The sequence below is a fragment of the Schistocerca cancellata genome, chromosome 2 (genome assembly GCF_023864275.1).
Source record: "Schistocerca cancellata isolate TAMUIC-IGC-003103 chromosome 2, iqSchCanc2.1, whole genome shotgun sequence".
NCBI lineage: Eukaryota > Metazoa > Arthropoda > Insecta > Orthoptera > Acrididae > Schistocerca > Schistocerca cancellata.
Window position 1 is genome coordinate 132,897,929 of NC_064627.1, and position 20,314 is coordinate 132,918,242.

The 20,314-nt window shown below is 43.9% G+C and overlaps 1 protein-coding gene and 2 long non-coding RNA genes across 3 annotated transcripts in view; 2 read left to right on the plus strand and 1 right to left on the minus strand.

Moving 5' to 3' along the window:
- LOC126161397 (uncharacterized) overlaps positions 1-5,516 on the plus strand; it is a 45,963-nt gene extending 40,447 nt beyond the window's left edge. The window contains exon 2 of the long non-coding RNA XR_007534908.1: positions 4,275-5,516. This is a non-coding gene — a long non-coding RNA (uncharacterized LOC126161397). The remainder of the gene's footprint in view (positions 1-4,274) is intronic.
- LOC126161395 (uncharacterized) overlaps positions 1-6,943 on the plus strand; it is a 96,078-nt gene extending 89,135 nt beyond the window's left edge. Inside the window, exon 2 of the long non-coding RNA XR_007534907.1 lies at positions 6,804-6,943. This is a non-coding gene — a long non-coding RNA (uncharacterized LOC126161395). The remainder of the gene's footprint in view (positions 1-6,803) is intronic.
- On the minus strand, positions 3,840-13,489 carry LOC126161391 (hexamerin-like). Its single transcript, XM_049917171.1, has 10 exons — positions 13,331-13,489; positions 9,562-9,695; positions 9,309-9,467; positions 8,377-8,554; positions 6,741-7,048; positions 6,486-6,644; positions 6,236-6,400; positions 6,026-6,154; positions 5,622-5,937; positions 3,840-4,354 (listed from the first exon to the last, which is right to left on the minus strand). Exons 1-10 carry the CDS (start codon positions 13,404-13,406, stop codon positions 3,957-3,959), a joined length of 2,022 nt encoding a protein of 673 aa, XP_049773128.1. The 5' UTR covers positions 13,407-13,489; the 3' UTR covers positions 3,840-3,956.
- Between the last annotated feature and the right edge of the window lie 6,825 nt (positions 13,490-20,314).

Sequence of the window (20,314 nt, forward strand, 5' to 3'; positions counted from 1 at the left end):
ACTTCCCTGTTCACTAATTGTTTCGCTGTCTACACCATGATTTGCCGCCTGCTCCACTTCCCTATGCACAGTTACCGAATTACTACTTTGAATGTCTGTTAATTCATTACATGGTGGTGCTGATAGGCTATGCTCCTCGTCACCATCATGTCTCAGTTTACTTTGGAGGCTAGTGTTACGTTTTTCACACGCCATAACTATCATGTACTTCACGTGATAAAAAGAAAATCACAATTTGAAGAGCAAAAATAAGAAAACACATTAACATAGCACTGAAAATAATATCTAGTTAATTGCAAGGTCAGTAGCGAAATACTTGGTGCAAATCTACATGCATGCCACAACTGTTTTACTGTACAACAATGAAAAACTACAACTAAAAAGGGAATTCTCTCTACTATTGCACTCTACCAATAAACAATAGCTACACTAATTGCACAAACTACAAGAAAAAATCAGAAGATTCCAGGTTCGAATCCTGGCAGGGTCGCCATATGAAACCTCCCCTTTAAAAAAATTTTGAATGACTGTGCTGGGAAACCTCAAACAGCTGAGCAGTACTAAACGTACTCAGACATTGCGCTCTTTACTTATTCTATTCAACATTAAACTGACACACAATATTTTTAGCGCAACTCAGTTTCACTTTCAATAATCCCTACAAAAGAATGGTCCTGACTAACAATAACCTATAAGTTTCATGATTCACTTACCTCACAAAAACCTTTGTTACTCGAACTACTGCAATACAGCAAGCGCCAATACTGCCAGCTAAATAAAAGATTCTAACTACTGAAGGAACTAACTACTGATAGGCATAGTTAGCAAATGAAAGATTTTGACATAGAACAAACCATGTATTTACATTAATGATGTTCAAAAGTCACCATATACATATCAGTTCAGTATATCCAGTGTTACAAATTCACTATTTCTGATGAACACACGTCCAGATCGTCTGCTCTCAAAATTCTGCCATCTCTCTCCCCACATCCGCCACTGCTGGCGGCTCACCTCCAACTGCCAACCCTATGCTCTGTTCACATTCAACTGCCCAACACCACAGTAGCAAATATTCCAACAATGCAAACCACCCACAGACTTTACACAGCAGAGTCAGTGATTTTCATATACAGCGTTATGTGGCGTTACCAACATAAAAACCTAAACAGTCAACTTACAGATTTAACGTCTGCAGCACCCAATGCTATCAATGTTGCCCAATTCTGGGTCCATACTATATAGTTTTCTTTGTATGTATTGTTTAAGTGTTCGTTTTAGTGTATTTCTGACACGTATAATGTAGAAAGACCAAAGATTCTAAGTGCTTAAGTCACTAACTGCTAATAGGTATATGGTATGCAAAGGAAAGATTTTGTTGCAAACCAAATAACGTATTTCTTTACCTTAATAATGTCCCATCCAGCTCAAACACGAAAATAAATCTTCATTGACGTCCAGTACAAAGCTATATAATCATGAATATTATACAATCACCTTGTCAGATACTTCCAGATCGTTAGCCTATGCTAACACTTCAGACCTGTACCCTTCATCAATGTAAATTCTCACATCTGACATCCATCACTGCTGGCTGTTCACATCCAACTGCCCAACAGTACTTCCATTACTGCAGGCGACTAACTTCCAACTGCCCAACACCACAGGCGATTATCTTCCAACAACGAGTCAAACCAGCCGCAGAGTCTCTTACAAAGAAAGCGCTGTTAGAGATCCAATGCAAAGCGCTACACAGTGCTGCCAACACGGGGGCAACCCACTTACATAGTGAGTAGGAGACCCAGGTTTAATACCTGGCCTTGGTACAAATTTTCACTCATCTCTTCAGTCTGCATTATACATTATGTATGATGTCGAGTTGAAGTGTGTTGTTTGCCATGTCTTTCAATATTCAATTATGTCGCAAATTTACTTCCTTTTAGGTGCTCAATTAACTGACATCAGTCAATATATTGTTCATCCAGTCCATAAACTGTTTGTTGTCTCTATCTTGTTATTTGGTGTGTTTTAAGTAGGCTCTCAGGCAGTGTTGCTGATAGTCGGAGGGAGAACGAACTTGAAGGCGTTCTGTAGATCACATTACTTGTTCATACCTCTGTTTCAGAGCAAAGTCGATTGTGCCATGCGTTTGTCTTCAAATCTCAGTGACTCCGGAATTAACGCCACCGCTTCTACCGACGCCACACTGGTTGAGCTGGTTGGCGTCTGGTGCTAGGTGCACTCTGAGGACATTGTGTCGTCGAAATTCAAAATGGTGCGATTATCAAAACTAAAATTAAAGCACTGAATAAAGGACATAGTTTTACCATGACCTACAGTGCCAAAAATGCCAATGTTCTCCACTTCCCAGTCACATAGTATTGGTTTACCCTTATTGGTGGCGCCATCGCAGCAGTCGTACCAACAACAGCTCTTATGTCATTCACACATACCTGTTCAGTGCATATGATGAGACGCTGATGATAAGATACTGATTATTAAGATAACAATGCGTGTTCTGTAATGAAGGATAATAGAGGTTTTTCGATATCCATAGAACAAAACTGAAACGAATATTATATACGAAGAATGTGTATAGGGCTTGGATGAAACAGGACAAGGACGTCACTGAGTGAGTAGGATTCCAGGTATGCCGCAGGAAGATTGATTGGAGCCTTCAGCTGGGAAGGAGTGGGTAGGTTAGGTTAGCCTTGATTGCCTGATGTAGGACATGTTGATATATATGGGGCAGCAATGACTTTTATCAAGCCAGTCACAAAGAAAGCTGGTGTGTCCTCAGTTATAGTAGATATCTGCTTTTTATCTGCTATTATTAGTTTAAAATTTAATTAGATAGGTATTTTGCACAGAGAAAATTTACCTACATCCGTGAATAATGAGTCCTATATACAGCACATTATCATCACGCATACAACGAAGACTGATACTTGCCCTTGACCTACATCTACATCTACATGCATACTCCGCAAGCCACCTGACGGTGTGTGGCGGAGGGTACCTTCAGTACCTAGCAGGGCTTTTCAGTCCTTGAATCTAGATATTCAGACAATTTGTAGAAAGAGTAGGTAATTAGCATTTTTAAATTTTTCAACGAAGGGGTACAAATTCTCAATCTCTTGTTTTGTGTTAATTGAGACGTTTTTGCATATCGTCCCACCAGCGAATATAGTTCTAATTTGAGCCATAGACAAGAAGAAAAACTTACACAAGTGTCTGTCCATAGTATTTCATTATTTAGTGAGGTTAACAAAGCAGCTATAGGTAGGTGGATGCCACAGGGGAGGCTTTTGGATGGTTTCTCCTGTGATTAGTGACTGATTATTGACTAGATTAATTGAAAGATGTTCCTTTCTATATAGATTCTTAACTCTCTGTTGCGCGAATGACACCCATCACCTGAATCGGCTGATAGTCATTTGCCTTTGGATGCAGCCGCAGTTATGCAACGAACACATTTCTGTGAGGTACCCATTTTTGTCTGTTGTATTACAGTTCTGTACTCCGATCCATTTGATACGGCTTTATTTTCTTGTGATGAGTATATGTAATTTACATGTTTATATGTAAGACTATGTCAGTTTTAATTATGAAAAATGTCTAGCGATTTTTAGCTCTGTGCATGATTTCTGCTCTCGTGGGCGCATAAACCACTGGTTAACTTTCTATCCTGCAGGCGATAGCCACGGCTTTTCACCCTATACTGGTGCTGGGTTTACTTCCTCTGTTGCCCTCAGTCCATTCATCCAATTGGCCAACTTACAGTTATGACACATTCTTCTCCTTGGTAATTGAGAACGTAAAAGAACAAAGACACAGTGTTTTAGGTTCAAATTTTTATATTTTTCGAAAAAGTAAAAAAGGCATGTAAAAGAGCGAGTGATAGTCGATGAGCAAGTAGGTCAGTCTGATGGAGATGCTCGAGGAACTCTGCCAGTTCAGGCGGTGGTGTTGATGTCCTCCTCGCGGCGGTGCACGACAAACGTCTCGTCGAAGTGCGCGTTGGGCACGTCGAACTCGAACTCGACGACGCGCCTGTCGAACGGGAATCCGGCGGGGTGGTTGTCGCCGTGCTCCAGGATGGGGTGCTTCTCCTGGGAGACGGCGGGGGTGACGATGGCGAAGACGCTGAGCGGCAGACCGCTTCGGGTCCCGCGGGGCAGCGCCAGTCGCTGGGGGAAGCCGAAGTGGGAGCGGAACTCGTCCAGGAAGAACTTGCTCTCGCCCTTGATGGCGGCGAGGGTCGAGTGGTGCAGGTCCGAGTAGCTCGGCGCCTCCTTGCCGTACAGCGAGAAGTCTCGGGAGCTGCGCTTGATGTCGTTCTCACCAACTGCCACTGCAAAAGACGAAGGGTACGGTCAGCACCAGTTATCAACTGATTCTAATAGGGCAAGATACATGTTATTGGCATTCGGGAGGAAACAATTCAGCCATCTCAATAACGGAATGCCAGTTACTAGGATATGAACATAAGGACAACGGAGCCTGATCAGAGAAATCTCCTAGCCAGCCAGAAATCGACCACAGATCTCTTCGCATAGCGGTCTGGTCAAGAATATGCATCGCCCAAGAGTAAATTTTAATGTGTTGGCCCCACTGGGCAGGAAACTGGATTGGATGCCCATTACTGCAGAGTGTAATGACGTAAGGACCAAACTTTTCGTGTTTTTTCTCGGTATTTAGGGAAGAAAGTGGGACTAGCTGAAGCATTCGGTTTAATTTTGACATCCAAGAACCAAAAATGTCACTTTTCAAGCCAACCAAGAATTTTGGCCACCCTACAGATCACTAGGAAAATTTCTCGAAGAATTTGTTTTCACATTCGTTGACTGTGATAACTCACAACCAAACTGTCACGTTACAGCATCACGTAGACCTTGGGATATGCTATAGATGAATGTATCACCACAAACCTACATTCCAAAAAAATTATATACAAAGTGTCATACCCAACATTTCATATATTATATAGAGTGTAACCCGTATAATTGCAGGTATTTTTAAGTGTAGCGGCTTAATACATACACAAATCTGCGTATTGTTTTTTTTCTCTCTGTGTCGAACTGTCCTCCTACAAACACATCATAAACTTTACGACCTGATGTTCTCTGCATGATCGTAACTGCCCCACTAAGTAGATTACAACTGTCAATATAGACCAACCGTTTTGTGTCGATGCAACCACACTTCAACACATGGCAAGCTGCCCAGGGGATAATAAGCATTACTATCTTGCTCTTGCCACACGTGATTGAAGGTACTAACCGACCTAAAAACATGCAGTTAGTTAATAGCAATGATTACGTGTCAGCAAATGATGTAAATACTGATGTAATATTGTTCAGGTGCCGACCTCAGTTAGTAACAGAAATATCTACCTTTACACCCATTAAACCCTGTATAATGTCAGTGCTCTGTTACCCTCTGTTTGCACATTATGGAGTGACATGCCACATCATCATTACAGTATGCGTCGAAGCTGACATGTGCGACTGGTATGCCATCGACAAAAATCTCACCTAATCTGGCTCTATTTTTCGTAGATCTGCTTAAAAGGAATATGGATTCTGTTTCCAGTAAGAATTATTCCAATCATGACTTACGCTTCTGGTTGAAGATGTCCAGGAGAACGTAGTACTGCTTCCTCTCCTCCAGGCTGAGCTCGCGGCCGAGGGCGTCGTACTTGGGACCAATGAAGACACGGACGACGGAGTCGACTTCCTTGTCGCTCTTAACCTTGATGTGGTAGAAGAACGGCTTGTGGTTCAGGCGACCCTGGCGAGCCACAAATTTGAACTTATCACCGTCTTCAGGCTTGGAGAAGGTCAGAGCGTTGCTGATGTCAAAGTCGAAGCTGTCGAAGTATGTGACGAGTTTGTCGAAGGTGATATCTTCAACGGTTACGCCTGGCAGGAGCAGCTGAAATTGAAGATTCAGTTTAGTTCACGACTAATGTAGTACTCTGCGAGAAAAGGTATATTTTTACATCAGAGGTTTCATTACTTACCTCCTCGTGAGTGTAAGGCTTCAGAAGGTTCTTGTAGTGGTAGAAGATGGAAAGAACGCGCTTCGCGATCCTGTAGAAGAGTGGGTCCCTCAGCTGGGTTTCTGGTAGTTCAAGGACGCTAGCAGGAACCTAAAACAGAAGTAAGTTATGTACTCTCGCATCCAAATAAGACCAGTGTAAAGTCAGAGAGTGGACATCTTGCGGACATACTCCGTATTTGTGAACAGGGTCGACAATGTGGCCGAAGAGGGAGATGAGGTTCCTGAAGTATGCGCCGTAGTACTCCCAGTTGATGTTCTCGTAGTTGCCCTCGACGATGTTTCCAAGGATGTTGGTTAGGTCCTTCTCTCTCAGGTTGTACTTCTCGTAGTTGTGCTGTTGTTTTAGAAACATAAGCATTAATGATGGCCGCATTTTTTATGAAGTCGTATTAGAGACAAATCTGCGAGGACACACTTACGCCTGACAGGTAGCCGTAGTCGATTCCGTCGCGGATCCTCCTCTCGTAGTTCTTGACCTCTTCCACGTACAGGATGTCGACGTTGCGGGGGAAGACTCCCTCTGGGCGCGCTGGGGCCTCGAGTCCATTCTGCAGCCTCAGCTCCGGGTAGTAGCCGACCTGCAAACATAATACATAATTTAGTGTCGTCGTTCGGAAGGTGGATTCTCCACTGTCGTTGCAGGAAAGTGAATCTGGTGCCGAAATGGGACGTACCAGCACAGGGTGGTCGTAGTCGATGGCCTTGACGTCAGGCAAGTGGTTGGACAGCCTCTCCAGGTAGTAGCGAGCCAGGAGCTGCTGCAGGACGAAGAAGAAGCTCTCGCCGCGGTACTTGTACTCGGGAAGGCTGTAGTTGGCGGGGTTCAGCCAGAAGGGGTACTTGTAGCTCAGGTATGCGTAGAAGGAGTTGAGGCCGACGTCTTCGGTAAAGTAGGAAACCAACTGCTCGGGGTTGCTCGGCACGGGGTAGCCGCTGTGGTTGGAGTAGAATATGTAAGGAGCCTCCTTAGAGCTGACTTGACCTGCAGAACGGAACACGTAGTTTTGATTAGCGATTGTGTGATGTAACGTGTTGCTATAATGAAAGTGCAGCTACTTGTTGATGTCCATTGTGGGTTGTAATTATCGTATGGCAGCGAAATTTGGTACATATGCTAACACGTTATTTCTGGACGTGTCCATGCGATTTTGTTATTATACAGAGCAACGTATTGGCCACTTCATTAATATTACATTTACATCATTACATTTCCATCACCATGATGAAGGTCGTTTGCGGCTGGGGGCGAATCGTTGATTTATACAACAACGTGATTAAGCGATCACATCCATTTAAAAGTCTATTTGAGCTGCAAGGGGCTTCGCTGCACATGAAGCAATAGCGATCTGCAGCGCTATTTGGTAGTATAACAGTGGTTGAGAGAGAAGTCAGTCCGAAAGGGTACTTGTAGTTCACGTGGGCGCAGGAGGAGTTCAGTGGATGTATTGATCATGTTGTGAATAACATCAAAGAGAAATTTGAAAGGGAATTAAAATTCAGGGAGAAGAGACGCAAAATTGTGAGGTATACTGTTAACGTATAAATTTTGTATGACAAGTCAACTGGCTTGGAATGGAAAGTGTCTTGAGGCGAACTTATAAGACCAATAAAAACAAAAATAAAACAACGGTAATGGTAAGTGGTCAGTTACAGCAGTCGATGTTGAGGAATCTACATAACGAAAGGAGACACTAAAAGTAAGTAGATGATTTGTGCTATCTGGGCTGAAAAGTAGTTGATGATGCGCGAAGCAGAGAGCATAGAAAATGCTGACAGAAACAACGAGAGAAGCATTTCTGGAACGTATTTCTCTGGGGCGTAGTTTTTTACTGGCATGTACTGTGGACTGTAAAGAGTTCGCACAAGAAGAGAATGCCGATTATTAGATTGACAGATCGAATATGGGAGAAATGAAATTTATGGCCAGAACTCGATTAAAAGAGTGAAGCAGTTGATAGGTGGTGGGTAATTTTGGGGAGGGGAGAGGAGAGAAGTAAAAATTGTTGAGTGAGACCAAGATTCGTATGGATGTGGGTTGCAGTAGTTCTGCAGAAATGGAGAAGTTTGCAGAGGACAGAGTAGAGTGGAGAGCTGCATCATATCTGCCATCGGATGTAAGACCAGCACCACGATAACAAGGACAACAACTACCTGAGTCCTATACGGGCGGATATGTACTCAACAAACTAGAGGTTAAGTATTTACGTTCGATTAAATATTTTTCTTATAGTTGATCTGGTTGTCCATTTACTTTGCACAGTTGGTGGTGGCTCCGGAAATGACACGTGCACATAGTTTGTTTGTACACACCTTGTAGCTGGGCGTCATATGCCTTCTGGATGACCTCTGCGTTGACGAAGAGCTGTGGGTAGATCTCGTAGGGAGCTGGCAGCGTGACATCCTTGGTATCCTCGCGATGCAGCACAGCGACAGTGAATGAGTAGACGAACAGCGCCTCGTTCAGGTGCTCCCGCGCCCAAATGGCCGTCTGGAATCAAAAGGACACTCGTTATACAGAGGAATGTTTCGGGGAGCTGCAGTGCTAACTACGACTTACTTCCTAGTGTCCAGACGAAGGTGAAAATTTAGACGAAGACAATCGACCAGTATCTTCGTGCACAATCTAACTTTACACAGCGCATTCCTTCATAACGATGTAACCAATGCCTGGAATATAGATGAGTCTCCTCAGGAACGCAGAGCCCTAATTTCTTCGGATTATTTGTGAGTTTCATGCAGATTGATGTGAAGTAGGCAGATTTAGGACAGATTTGCCAATGACAATTTTCATGTCTTAGTTGTAAAAAGTTATGTATGATCTTCCTCCGAATGCTAACAGAAGATACTTCGTTTGCTCTGGATTCATTAAGAACTTTGAGATCTGTGGAATTTGGTTTGGGTGAACGTCCCAGATGTTTTGGCATCTTTATGAGGACTGCCTATGTTGGAGACCAGATGGAAGACATTATACACATTGTGAGTTGAACATGCCTTCAATGTTTCCCACATATTAATGTTGGACATAGTGGTGAACGGATATTATACGATAAGCTTCTTCACGTCGGTGTTACGCAAATAAGACGAAGAAAAAATTGCCAACGAAAAAAATTGAAAGTATGTTATTATTAGCAAATACATAGGTATGATCAAAAATTAAGAGGAACGTTTGCTAATAACTTGCCGGTTCAACGCAAAATGAAAAAATCAAAACTGAGTAGTATTTTGTGTCGTAGCGCACGTACCTTGATGAACGTCTCAAAGTCCTTGGCGAAGTAGAACAGCTCAAACACTGCCCGGGCCTGGTAGTAGTGCTTCTGGTAGTAGATGGAGAACACTTCCCCTTTGGGCAGGAAGCCAACGTCGACGTAGTACTTCCAGAAAACTTCGACCTTCTCCTTGAACTGTAAAGATAAAAAAAAAAAAAACGAAAGTTCGCTACAGTTGTCTGGCCGTCCAAGAAATCGGATCCGGGTTTGTAACGTCACGTATTTATACCTGGTAGTTGTCGACATGTTCAATAGGTTTGTAGGTCTTTGCAATTTCCTGTTCTTCTTTGATGAGTGATGGCTGCTGTACGTGGTAGAAGAGCGCCAAAATCTTGTTCTGTTTCTCCAGAAGTTCCTTACCGGCTGGAATAACAATAAAAAAAAACATTAGATACAATAGGAATCATTCAGGTGGTGAGACCACAACAAAATTGCTATAGGGAGGATTGCACGTTTACTCTACACAGTATATATATATATATATATATATATATATATATATATATATATATATATATATATATATATAGTGTGTGTGTGTGTGTGTTTGTGTGTGATACAAGCTCAACATGCGACTGTAGCTTGTACGTTGACTATAATTTTATATTTGTCTTTAAACGATTTCTTACGCCCAAGGAGGAGAAGTAAGGTGTCCAACTTCACACCAACATACAGGAAATTTTCTCTTTCCTTAATGCATTTTTATTCATCATTTCGATTCCTATTTACTTACATAGGCACTTGCAGAACAGCGTAGGTCCGCTTATAACAATACGCATACGAGGTTTGCTGAATGCAAAGTTCATAGGTGTCTCAACGATGGTTTCTCTTTTACATCTAATTCACTGACGTTTATTCACTTACTATATTATGCATCTTTCCTCAAAATCGGCTCAGGCTACAACGCACATTAACAAAGGATGAGAAGGTTAGACAATGCGAGCGAGAGAAGGTAATATTTACTTCATCTGCCCGCTGGAATCATTTGTTATGTAACAAATGTTTCGATACTTACTTGGTGAAGTTGTTTATGTGCGTCCATCGTAAAAACACCATTTATTTCGTATATCTGTTTTGGTTGGTGTAATTGTACACGCTTTAAGTATGTTTTGTGCTGAAGAAATCCTTATGTTGGCAGGTCAGAAACGGTCTGGAAAGCTTGTAAGTGCTTTACGGCGGAGGCTGTGCTGACAAATGACTGGTAATAAAAACGATAGGTTGTAGTGTTTACCAGTTATTTAGAATAGACGATCATGTCGTAGTGCGCAAGATTCAAGCACATGCATGCGCTAAAATGGTGTAATGCGCAAACATCTGTTGATCCGTGAGTTACCACCTGATGAAATGCTAATTACCAGTTTAAATGTCTTTTTCGGAAGTAATAAATTTAAGTTAGATGATCAAAAGCTACATTTGCTCGGTTGGAAGAAACCAAACGAAGAACACGTTTGGCGACGCAGACTGCTTCAATTTGCGCGGACGACAACCTCATTGGTAATTCAGTGCTAAATAACTCGGTAATGGCGCAACGCATCGAATTTTTTTCTGAACAATTGCACCTCAGGTCCGCCTGCCCAGCAACACCCTTACAAGCTTTTCACACTGTTTGTGACCGCCCTGTGTGTTGAAGCGTGTATTGAATTTCAAAGCTGTTGGCAAATAACTTTACCTAGGAAAAAATATGAAATTTCTAAACCGGTGAAGGCCCCTGACATCTAGGTAAAAAGGTTCATTCATGCAAATCATAACGAAAGCTACAATATTCCTACAGCTCCTGTTAAGTTGCTTATGAGTTTTACAGGCCCAAAATATCAATGTACACTACCCACAGACAAACAGTAGAAAAGCAATAAATGACGCCAAAGCTGAAGTACGACCAACATCGAAACGTCAGCCACAGTGCAGCGAGATGGTCTACCTACACCATTATCAAATAATCTTTTATTTTTTACGAAACAGCCATAGAAACATTTTACACTGCAATTTGTGTCACCTGCCAGTGGTCATCAGCAGTGAACAAGCACCTGATGACTACGCTGACTGGCATTGTTGAGTAGCGTTAATAATTTCGTTTACAAAGGAAATGAAAATTTACGACAACGCATGCAGCATATGATGTTCGATGGCTTGTGCGTGTTATCTCCTGGGAGTGATAACTTTTTTTTGTCCCACGTGCTTAAGTAATTATGGAAGTGAAGGTTGACTAAATTTGTGTTCTGACTATTGGCGACGCTAGTTCCTTGATGTGCTCCAATGGCAAACGTAAGTGCTACTACGAATTATTCAAAGATTTCAGAAGAAACGGATTTTACTAGTTTTAGGAGCAGAAGAGTCGTGTAAGATGACAGCTCAGTGCTGTATTTTTCTGTTTTGTTCATGGAAGGTTTACGTTCACATTATTCACGAAAAAGACTAATACTAATGCCTCCCTGTTATACATTATATTTGCAGCAGGATTTTGGAGTGTATTGACAGAACGCTTAGAAAAAGCGTAAGGGCTACGAAAGACAGCCTACGCTACGCTTGTCCGCCCACTGCCAGAACATTGCTGTGCTGTATGGGATCCTTACCAGATAAGGTTGAGGGAGGACATTGAAAAAACTAAAGAAGGACAGCTCGTTTTGTAGTATCCCGAAACAGGGGCGAATTTGTCGCGTATATATTACGAGAGCTGGACTGGCAATCATTGGCACGAAGTGTTTTTCGCTTTCGTCTCACGAAAGATTAGCAACACTTTCTCCTCTGAACGCGTCCGCTTGCTTATCTTTGTGGCAATATGCCTGCCTCCCATGCAACGGGCCCGGGTTAAATTCCCGTCCAGGATGGGGATTTTCTCCGCTCGTCGACTGGGTGTTGAGTTGTCCTCAACGTCATTTCATCCTCATCACCGTCACGCCATTCGCCTAACGTGGCGTCGACTACAATAAGACTTACATTTGTGGTCGAACTTCCCCAGATGGGGCCTTCCAGCCAACATTGTCATACCATCGTTTCATTTTTTCCTCTGAAGGCGAAAATAGATTATTGCCGCCTACCTTGTGTAGGGAGATATGATCATCGTATAAAATAACGAGCTCCAACGGAAAGATTTAGACGTTAGAGACTGGAGCGGTCAGAATAACCATCCGTCAGGATCCTCACTGTGAACTGCAGAGTAGACATGTAGATGCGGATGTAGCCTTCGATACTGCTCTGTCCCTCATAATGAGAGGTCCAGTATTCGTCTACATGCGTTCTCTGCAAGCTACCTAATGCATGTGTATGTGGTGCAGGGTACTTCATATTCCATCGTCAATTGCCTAATGCGTCCGTCTTAGCTATACTCTCTCCAATTTTCTCGTCCTGGTCCTTTGCGATTCATATGTGCCTCGAAGTAATATGTTGAATGCCTCGTTTTCAAACATACGTTCTCAGAATAGCAAAAGGAAATCTCTCCGTAATACGTAACGCAAAACCGGCCATGAAGGGTTGATTTCCCCCTAATTGAGTTAACCAGTACTTACTCTGGTGGTAGTGCTAAACACTCTACCCGCTTACTCAAGAGTCGCTTCAACAATTACGTAGAGGCTGGTACGAGTGAGAGACTGTGAACAAGTAGCAGAGTGACTCAGTATGGCGAAAGTATAGTCCGCTCACAACTACCCGATAGAATTCGTAGGGCGAAGTGGTGAACGAAGAAAGCAAGCTCCACCCAGCGATTTCGAGCACGTTTGAAGCCGACGGTGGACAGGCAGTGCGGGGGAATAACCCGCGCTACAATCACGCAGTGCTGACATTACGCATGTGCTGACTGGTTTGGCACAACAATCGCCTCGTAACGCCTACAGTTCACATGGCTACTGTATTTTAGCTCGCCAATGTTGGCACTATCTGGACCCAAGAGCATTAGCGGGCTGACATCAACTGAGTTCTACCGGCTTCTGGCTTCCCAGAATTCGGCTGTCATGGTTAAAATCACTGAGAACAAATAGTAGTGGTAGGAAGAGCGACTGACTTACCCTCGCTGTGCGGTACAACCGCGGCGGCCGCAAGGGCTGCCAACAGTGACAGGACGACAACGGTCGCAGTCCTCATGTTGCTCGCAGAGGAAGTACGAATTGTGTGCCGGTGGGCGGGCTTCTTATAGCGGATGAGGTGTGCGATAAGCTGGCGTAACTACGCACTTGGTGGGGGAGGCAGCGACCCCGCGACCTGCCAACGGTAAAACTCCCGGAGATGGCAGCTTATGTAACAACCGCCATTACAGTTCCCTGCCCCCGCTATCGCTCGTGGTAGCCCAGTGGTCAGAGCACAGTCTGGCTTCACAGAGGAGCGGGGTTAAAATACCAACACGATCATCCAGTTTGTATCTCACAGACTTTAACAAGGTTGCAGAAGGGTTCTGACGCAAAGACAAGCAGTGTTATAATAATCATCATAATACACAAGACATTGTTAATGACAGTTTTCAAAGAATTCTTGAGTGATTCTCTAAAAATGTAGTGATTCTAGCAAAAGCTCTGTACTTCTGTTTTGTACAACAAATAAAATCATACTGTCTAAAGATGCTGCACTTGGACATGAGTCCTTAGGCTAATTAGGTTTAGGTACTTCTAAGTTCTAGGGGACTGATGACCATAGATGTTAAGTCCCATAGTGCTCAGAGCCATTTGAAACATTCGGACATGAGTCCGGAAACAAGGCTGACTGCCTTAAAAGTTTATGTGAACATCTTCAATAAAATTCTTCAGGGTATCAGACCGCATCGTCATAATTTAAAATGCGCCAACGTTTCGGCCAGCGTTGCAGCTAGCCTTCATCAGGGCCTTACGTTAAACCACGATGCGGTGTGATACCGTGAAGAATTTTATTGAAGATGACAACGGCCGCGGAAGCCTAAGCTTACATTTATGTGAACATGTCGATGAAAATTACAACTTTAAAAACAATATTGCAGAGCTGCTCAAACAATTGAGCTCAGCTATTTTTACTCTTCGTAGATTTGTTTAGTCTTACCAAATTTTAAGGAGAAAAAAGGGCTATCGTAAGATATCGACAGTAAAAATCGACTCCTCGCGAAAATCTGAGTCGCAATTCTGATAGTAGGCAGTTATGATATGAAAATATAGAGTTTACGCTTTCGACCTCACCAGGTTGTTGCTCGGTCCGCCCCACTGCAGCCGCCTAACGCCAGAGCGCAAAACATTGCACAGCGGAGTGACAACCAGGGCCCTTCTCTTCGCGGGATGTTGACGGCGAGGGAAGACGAGAGGAGTGCAGGGCACATTTGTCTCATGTGTTTCGAAACTATTTCGAGAACACATTTTAAGTAATAATGATTGTGTAATATGTCCCCTTGACGCACATACAGGTGTTAGGAAACACTCGTTGCAAACGTGAAATGAGTACATAATATTTTGAACAGGAAAACATGTCCGGAAATGTACCGTTCCCGTGCTACAGTCGTTTGTAAACATGTTTGCTAGGTAGCCGCAACACGGTAGTTATGGTGGAGCTATGGGGGGGGGGGGGTTAAGTCGAATCGTCTGATGTTATTTGACGTATGTCCTAAGTCTCTGACCTGGTTCTTGCGTATTTCACGTGTCTGTGGCTGTTAGAGCAACATGGTTGATGACACATTTGAGGAATACGCTATAAGCCAAAACATTAAGACCACCTGCTTGTTTGTACATCTTTGGAACGAAATACATCATTGACTCTGCGCATCAGGGATGCGACAGTTTGGTGGTAGTTTTGTGGAGGCATCTGGCATTATATATAATTCGCTTAAATAACAGGCCGCTGACTTGCATACGATGTGATGGCGCCCGACATGGGATTCACGTCGGGCGAATTTGGTCACCTAGACACCAACGTGAGTTCACTATAATGCTCCTCAAACCACTGTAGCACCGTTCTGGCTCCGAGCCATGAACAACTGTACTGCTGACATGGCATAGCCGTCGCGGAAGACGTCACTCATTGAAGGGTTGCAGGTGGTTCTCAGTTGTCAGCGTATCCTCGATTATTACCATAGGCCTCATGCAAGCGCAGGAGAATGTCTCCCATAGCAACTATTGCTCCCTTCAACCAGTCTCTGTGGCGCGCTGCACGTTTCGAGCTGCCGTTCACCTCGATTACTGCGTTCTTGTAGACGACCAGCGACATAGTGTAGCAAAAATGTGATTCACCCGAAGAGCCGACACGTCAATTGATCGACGCTCGAGCACCGATGTTCCCGTGCCCACTGCATATGTAACTGCCGATGTTGCGTCAGCATGTGAACGCATAGGGGTGGTCTGCTGCGGAGCTCCTTGTTCAACAATGTACGATGGACGGTGAGCTCCGAAACACTTGTGCGTGTACCAGCACTGCGCTTTTTCAGCAGAGGTGCCACTGATCACTATCTATCCTACTCTACAGAGCAGAGAAAATTCCGAACCCCACATTCTGTGAAGATCCGCGGCCATCCAACTATTTAGGGCCTAGTGGTAGTTTCACTGTCATTCTATCTCTTTACATAGATGTTTAAGACAGTACCACGTGAACATTCGATCAGCTTCACCGTTTTCGAGATACCCGTTCACAGGCTCAGCGTAATAATAAACTGTCCTTTGTCAGAGTCTCTTATCTCAATGGGTTTTTCCATTTGCAGCCCATATATTGTCTGTGGGTGATCCTCCGTCAGTCTGCTCCGCTGAAGTACTTTGGTTTCCCCGCCACCTGCCCGCAACGCCACCTGGTGGCATTCAACGTCGCGGAGGGCAGTGGTCATAATATTTTGGCTTATCAGTGTAAGTAATTTCTCAGATTAAGCCGGAATTTTTTATTCAGATAAGGCTTCGCTTCTCTTTTTATGTATTTCCACTTGGTTATGCGAGTGTAAGTCAATTATTATCCGCAAAGTACCTTTCGACTTAGTCTCCTTGCGTTTCAACGCACTTGGTCCATCGTTGAACAAGCTTCTCGATGCCCTCATAAGGTTTTCGATTGAGTTGCGAGCCAGGAATGCACCGCTTCTTTCACTGCTTTATCGACGGGCCCTTAATGCCTGGCCGGCCGAAGTGGCCGTGCGGTTAAAGGCGCTGCAGTCTGGAACCGCAAGACCGCTACGGTCGCAGGTTCGAATCCTGCCTCGGGCATGGATGTTTGTGATGTCCTTAGGTTAGTTAGGTTTAACTAGTTCTAAGTTCTAGGGGACTAATGACCTCGGAAGTTGAGTCCCATAGTGCTCAGAGCCATTTGAACCATTTGAACCTTAATGCCTGTTTGAGTGGACCAAACTAGTGATAGTCAGAAGGGGCAAGACAGGGACTATATGGAGAAGACCCAGTACTTCAAATTTGAGTTTCTGAAGCGTTTCAGCAGTGTGGGCAGCAGTACGCGGCGGAATTGTCGTGCAACAACAAAACACCTTTTGACAGCAATCCTTGGCGTTTGCTTCGAATTGCAGGCTTTAGCCTGGCAGTAAGCACCTCACTGTAATGTATACTGTTTATTATTGTGCCCCTTTGCCCATAATGTTCCAGTACCGGACCTACTGAGTTCCAAACAACCGTAAGCATCAGTATTCCTGCGGACGGTAGGGTCTTGAACAATTTCTTGCACGGCGAATTTGGATGTTTCCATTCCATATTCTGCCATTTACGCTCCGGCTCGTAATGATGGATTCATGTTTAGTCACCAATAATAATCCTGTCTAAGAAGTTCTCCCCTTCGTTACTATAGCGATCCAAATGTTTTTTGCAGATGTCCAAGTGCGTTTGTTTATGCAACTGTGTGATATGTTTTGGGACCCATCTTGCACAAACTTTATGAAGCCCAAGTCTGTTGTGGATGGTTTCGTAGGCAGAACCGTGACTAATTTGTAGAAGATGTGCCACTATGTCTGCAGTTAATCGTCTGTCCATAAGAATCATTTCACGTAAGCGCTCAATGGTTTCTTCGTTTGTGGCGGTAAACGGTCGTCTCGCTCCTTCATCGTGCGTAACACTTCGCAATTGTTCAATCCATTCGTAGACATTCCGTTGTGGAAAATCACTGTTCTCGTACTGTACCGGAAGTCTTCGATGAATTTCGGCCCTAATATGCCTTCCGACCACAAAAAACGGATCACTGAACGTTGCTTTTCTTTGGTGCAAATTGCGGAGCAGCCACGATTAACAGCAAGGTACAGATAACGAAACTAACCTAGCAGCTTGAAAATTGCAAAGATATAACAACAAATAAACAAAGCTTGCGTCATCAACGTAAATGGCAGTACTATCAAAATACACAACAATATAACTAAATTGCGGTTAATAATTGACTTACACTCGTACTTGACCCTAAGATCTCCAGCTTCTGTACTTTCTGTTCTATTTTAAGACTGTACGCAGACAGTTGGTAGTCGACATGGGAGACTGCTTTCAAGTCAAACAGCAGTTGGCCACGAATTGGAGTATTGCTGATAAAGCCCAGAACCGCGGGTCAGTTCCACGGATGTTTCTGATAGATCCTGTCCGCCGATGTCAGGTCTGTTATTTTTCACTAACGTGCAGGTCCACATATCTGCCAGGAGGACGGATCCTTTCGTGTGTAGCGTAGATCGAAGTATCCTCGTTATTCATCCGCGGATCCAGGACTGGGTGCATGTTAAACAGGCTAGAGACCACAGGCGATATATTTCAGCAGTTGCGGATGCTAAGGAACAACTGACACTTGCTGAGAAACAACCACCAATTGTTCCGGAACTTTCGACGACTGCTGCGGAGAACCCAACCAATGATAGTAAAAGGAAATGTAGAGGGCGGGACGTGTTGAGTGCAGCGAAACCTGTGCCCGGACGCTCTGTATGCTTTCGATCGTTCATGCAGTACGATGTTTCAGGAAGGTTTTGTGGAATCGGTTAGTACAAGATTCTGTTTGGTACGGCAACATGTCTGCAAGGCTTCATACGAGTGTTTATGATCGTGGACGAGCAGTTGGACACCTTGAAGCAGGTCAAATTGTCACTACTGTTGGCATAGTAAAGGGTGCGTCCATAAAGATCATCCCACGATTAATAAAGGACCGCTGAAGGTGGAAATGCTATGCCAAATCATGCCGGTGGTCATAGCACCACAACACACGATGATCGATTCGTAGCCCTAATTGAGAAAAGGAACAGACATCTCACTCCTAGACATACCGCTGCAGACCTTGCAACCGGTAACTGTACACTTGTTTCTGCCAGAACCTTTTCCCGGCGATTAAATCAGTCTGGTTTGTATGCTCGGGAGCCTGTTAAATGCATTCAACTTCAACAGTGCCATCGTCAAGAAACAGTTAGTTGGTGTAGGGGGATGTTGTTTGTCCGACGAATTCCGCTTCACTGGCCACCAGTTTGTGTGGAGAGAGGAAGGGGGGGGGGGGGGAGTACGTTACACAATAGAGTGTTCATGAAGTCATCGACATGGCCTGGGCGTCATTGTTAGGGGAAGGAATTACACTCAGTTGCTGACATCGCTGCATATCTTTGCACTGGGTATAGTTAAAGCACAGTGGTATTGCAGGGAGGTTGTTCTGTATCATGTCCGTCTCTTTAGGGGTGTGGTAGAGGCCGGGCTTCTCTTTACGTATGACGATGCCCTCACACATAGGACCACTGAGGTGTCGGACACACTGGAAAGTGAAGATACTGAGCATATTGAATCACCTGCATGCCATCCGGAGCTAAACCCCAGAGAGCAAGCTTTGGATGCTCTTGGCAGACGAGTTTCTCAACGAACAGCCTCTCTTCGAAGCGTGGAAGAACTGAAAACGGGCTTGGGAAAGGAGCGGGACACTATCCCCCATAGACTCCTCAGCAATTGGTAGCCAGTAAAGATAACAGGTGCAAAATGTGCGTTAATAGCCGAGGAGGGCATATTCCTTACAATTCGTCCGATGTCGACCTCTATGTTGGGAGGCTGACCTGTGTCAAACACAAACGTTATTTATATCTGTTATCCTGCTTTCTCATCTGGTAAAATCTGTACCATTTTTCGTTATTAATGTACATCTCTGTTAGGTGTGTCGTGTGTTTCATGTCGTCCATAATGGCCTTTGATTATTCCCGTCCAACAATGTCTCCGTTCCGCAGTAATTGTGAGGCAGTTTCTGGGCACTTATTGTACTACATTTTTGGTTCAAATGGCTCTAAGCACTATGGGACTTAACTTCTGAGGTCATCAGTCCCCTAGAACTTAGAACTACTTAAACCTAACTAACCTAAGGACATCACACACATCCATACCCGAGGCAGGATTCGAACCTGCGACCGTAGCGGTCGCGTGGCTCCAGACTGTAGCGCCTAGAACCGCTCGGCCACTGCAGCCGGCTACATTTTTGGCTTTTGAAACTAGTTTATATCGTCGACAGGAAGTTAGTGTGGACGATAGTAGAAAGCAAACGCTGTCATTCGCCGGCGGTTCGTACTGTATATACTCATCGCGTGGGAAAGGTTAAAAAATGGATTGCCGAAAGGCAAATTTCGAGACATATGGATATGATTCGGAATAGTGAACATTCCTAGAGAATCTTCAATGTTTGATGTGCCAAGAACAGGGCACTCTTCATTCTGTGTACCGAATATTAATTCGTAACAACTGAAAATGATGGACCTAACACTGTTATGGTATTTTATATCTGTCTTGATAACTACAAGAAAATATGCATTTCGTTTTATTTCGATAAAACGTAGTCAGTGGCCTGTACTGAAATGTAAAATTTGGCTTGATTTCTAGATCTAAAAACAGTTTGTTACACAAGATGTTGAGTTTTACTTACAGTATTTTAATATTCGATTTTCGCTCACATCAGGGAACTCCATCGGCTTTCCAAAGTACAGTAACTGATGTGAAACATGACATGTTTCATACAAGGTGGAAAACAACAGTACCAAATGAGGGAACGCCTCAAAAAAGTGCAAGAAAGTGGCGTTTCCCGAGGCGAGTAAACTTCGGACGTAAAATACAAAAGTAAAATCAACGTCTTTTGTAACG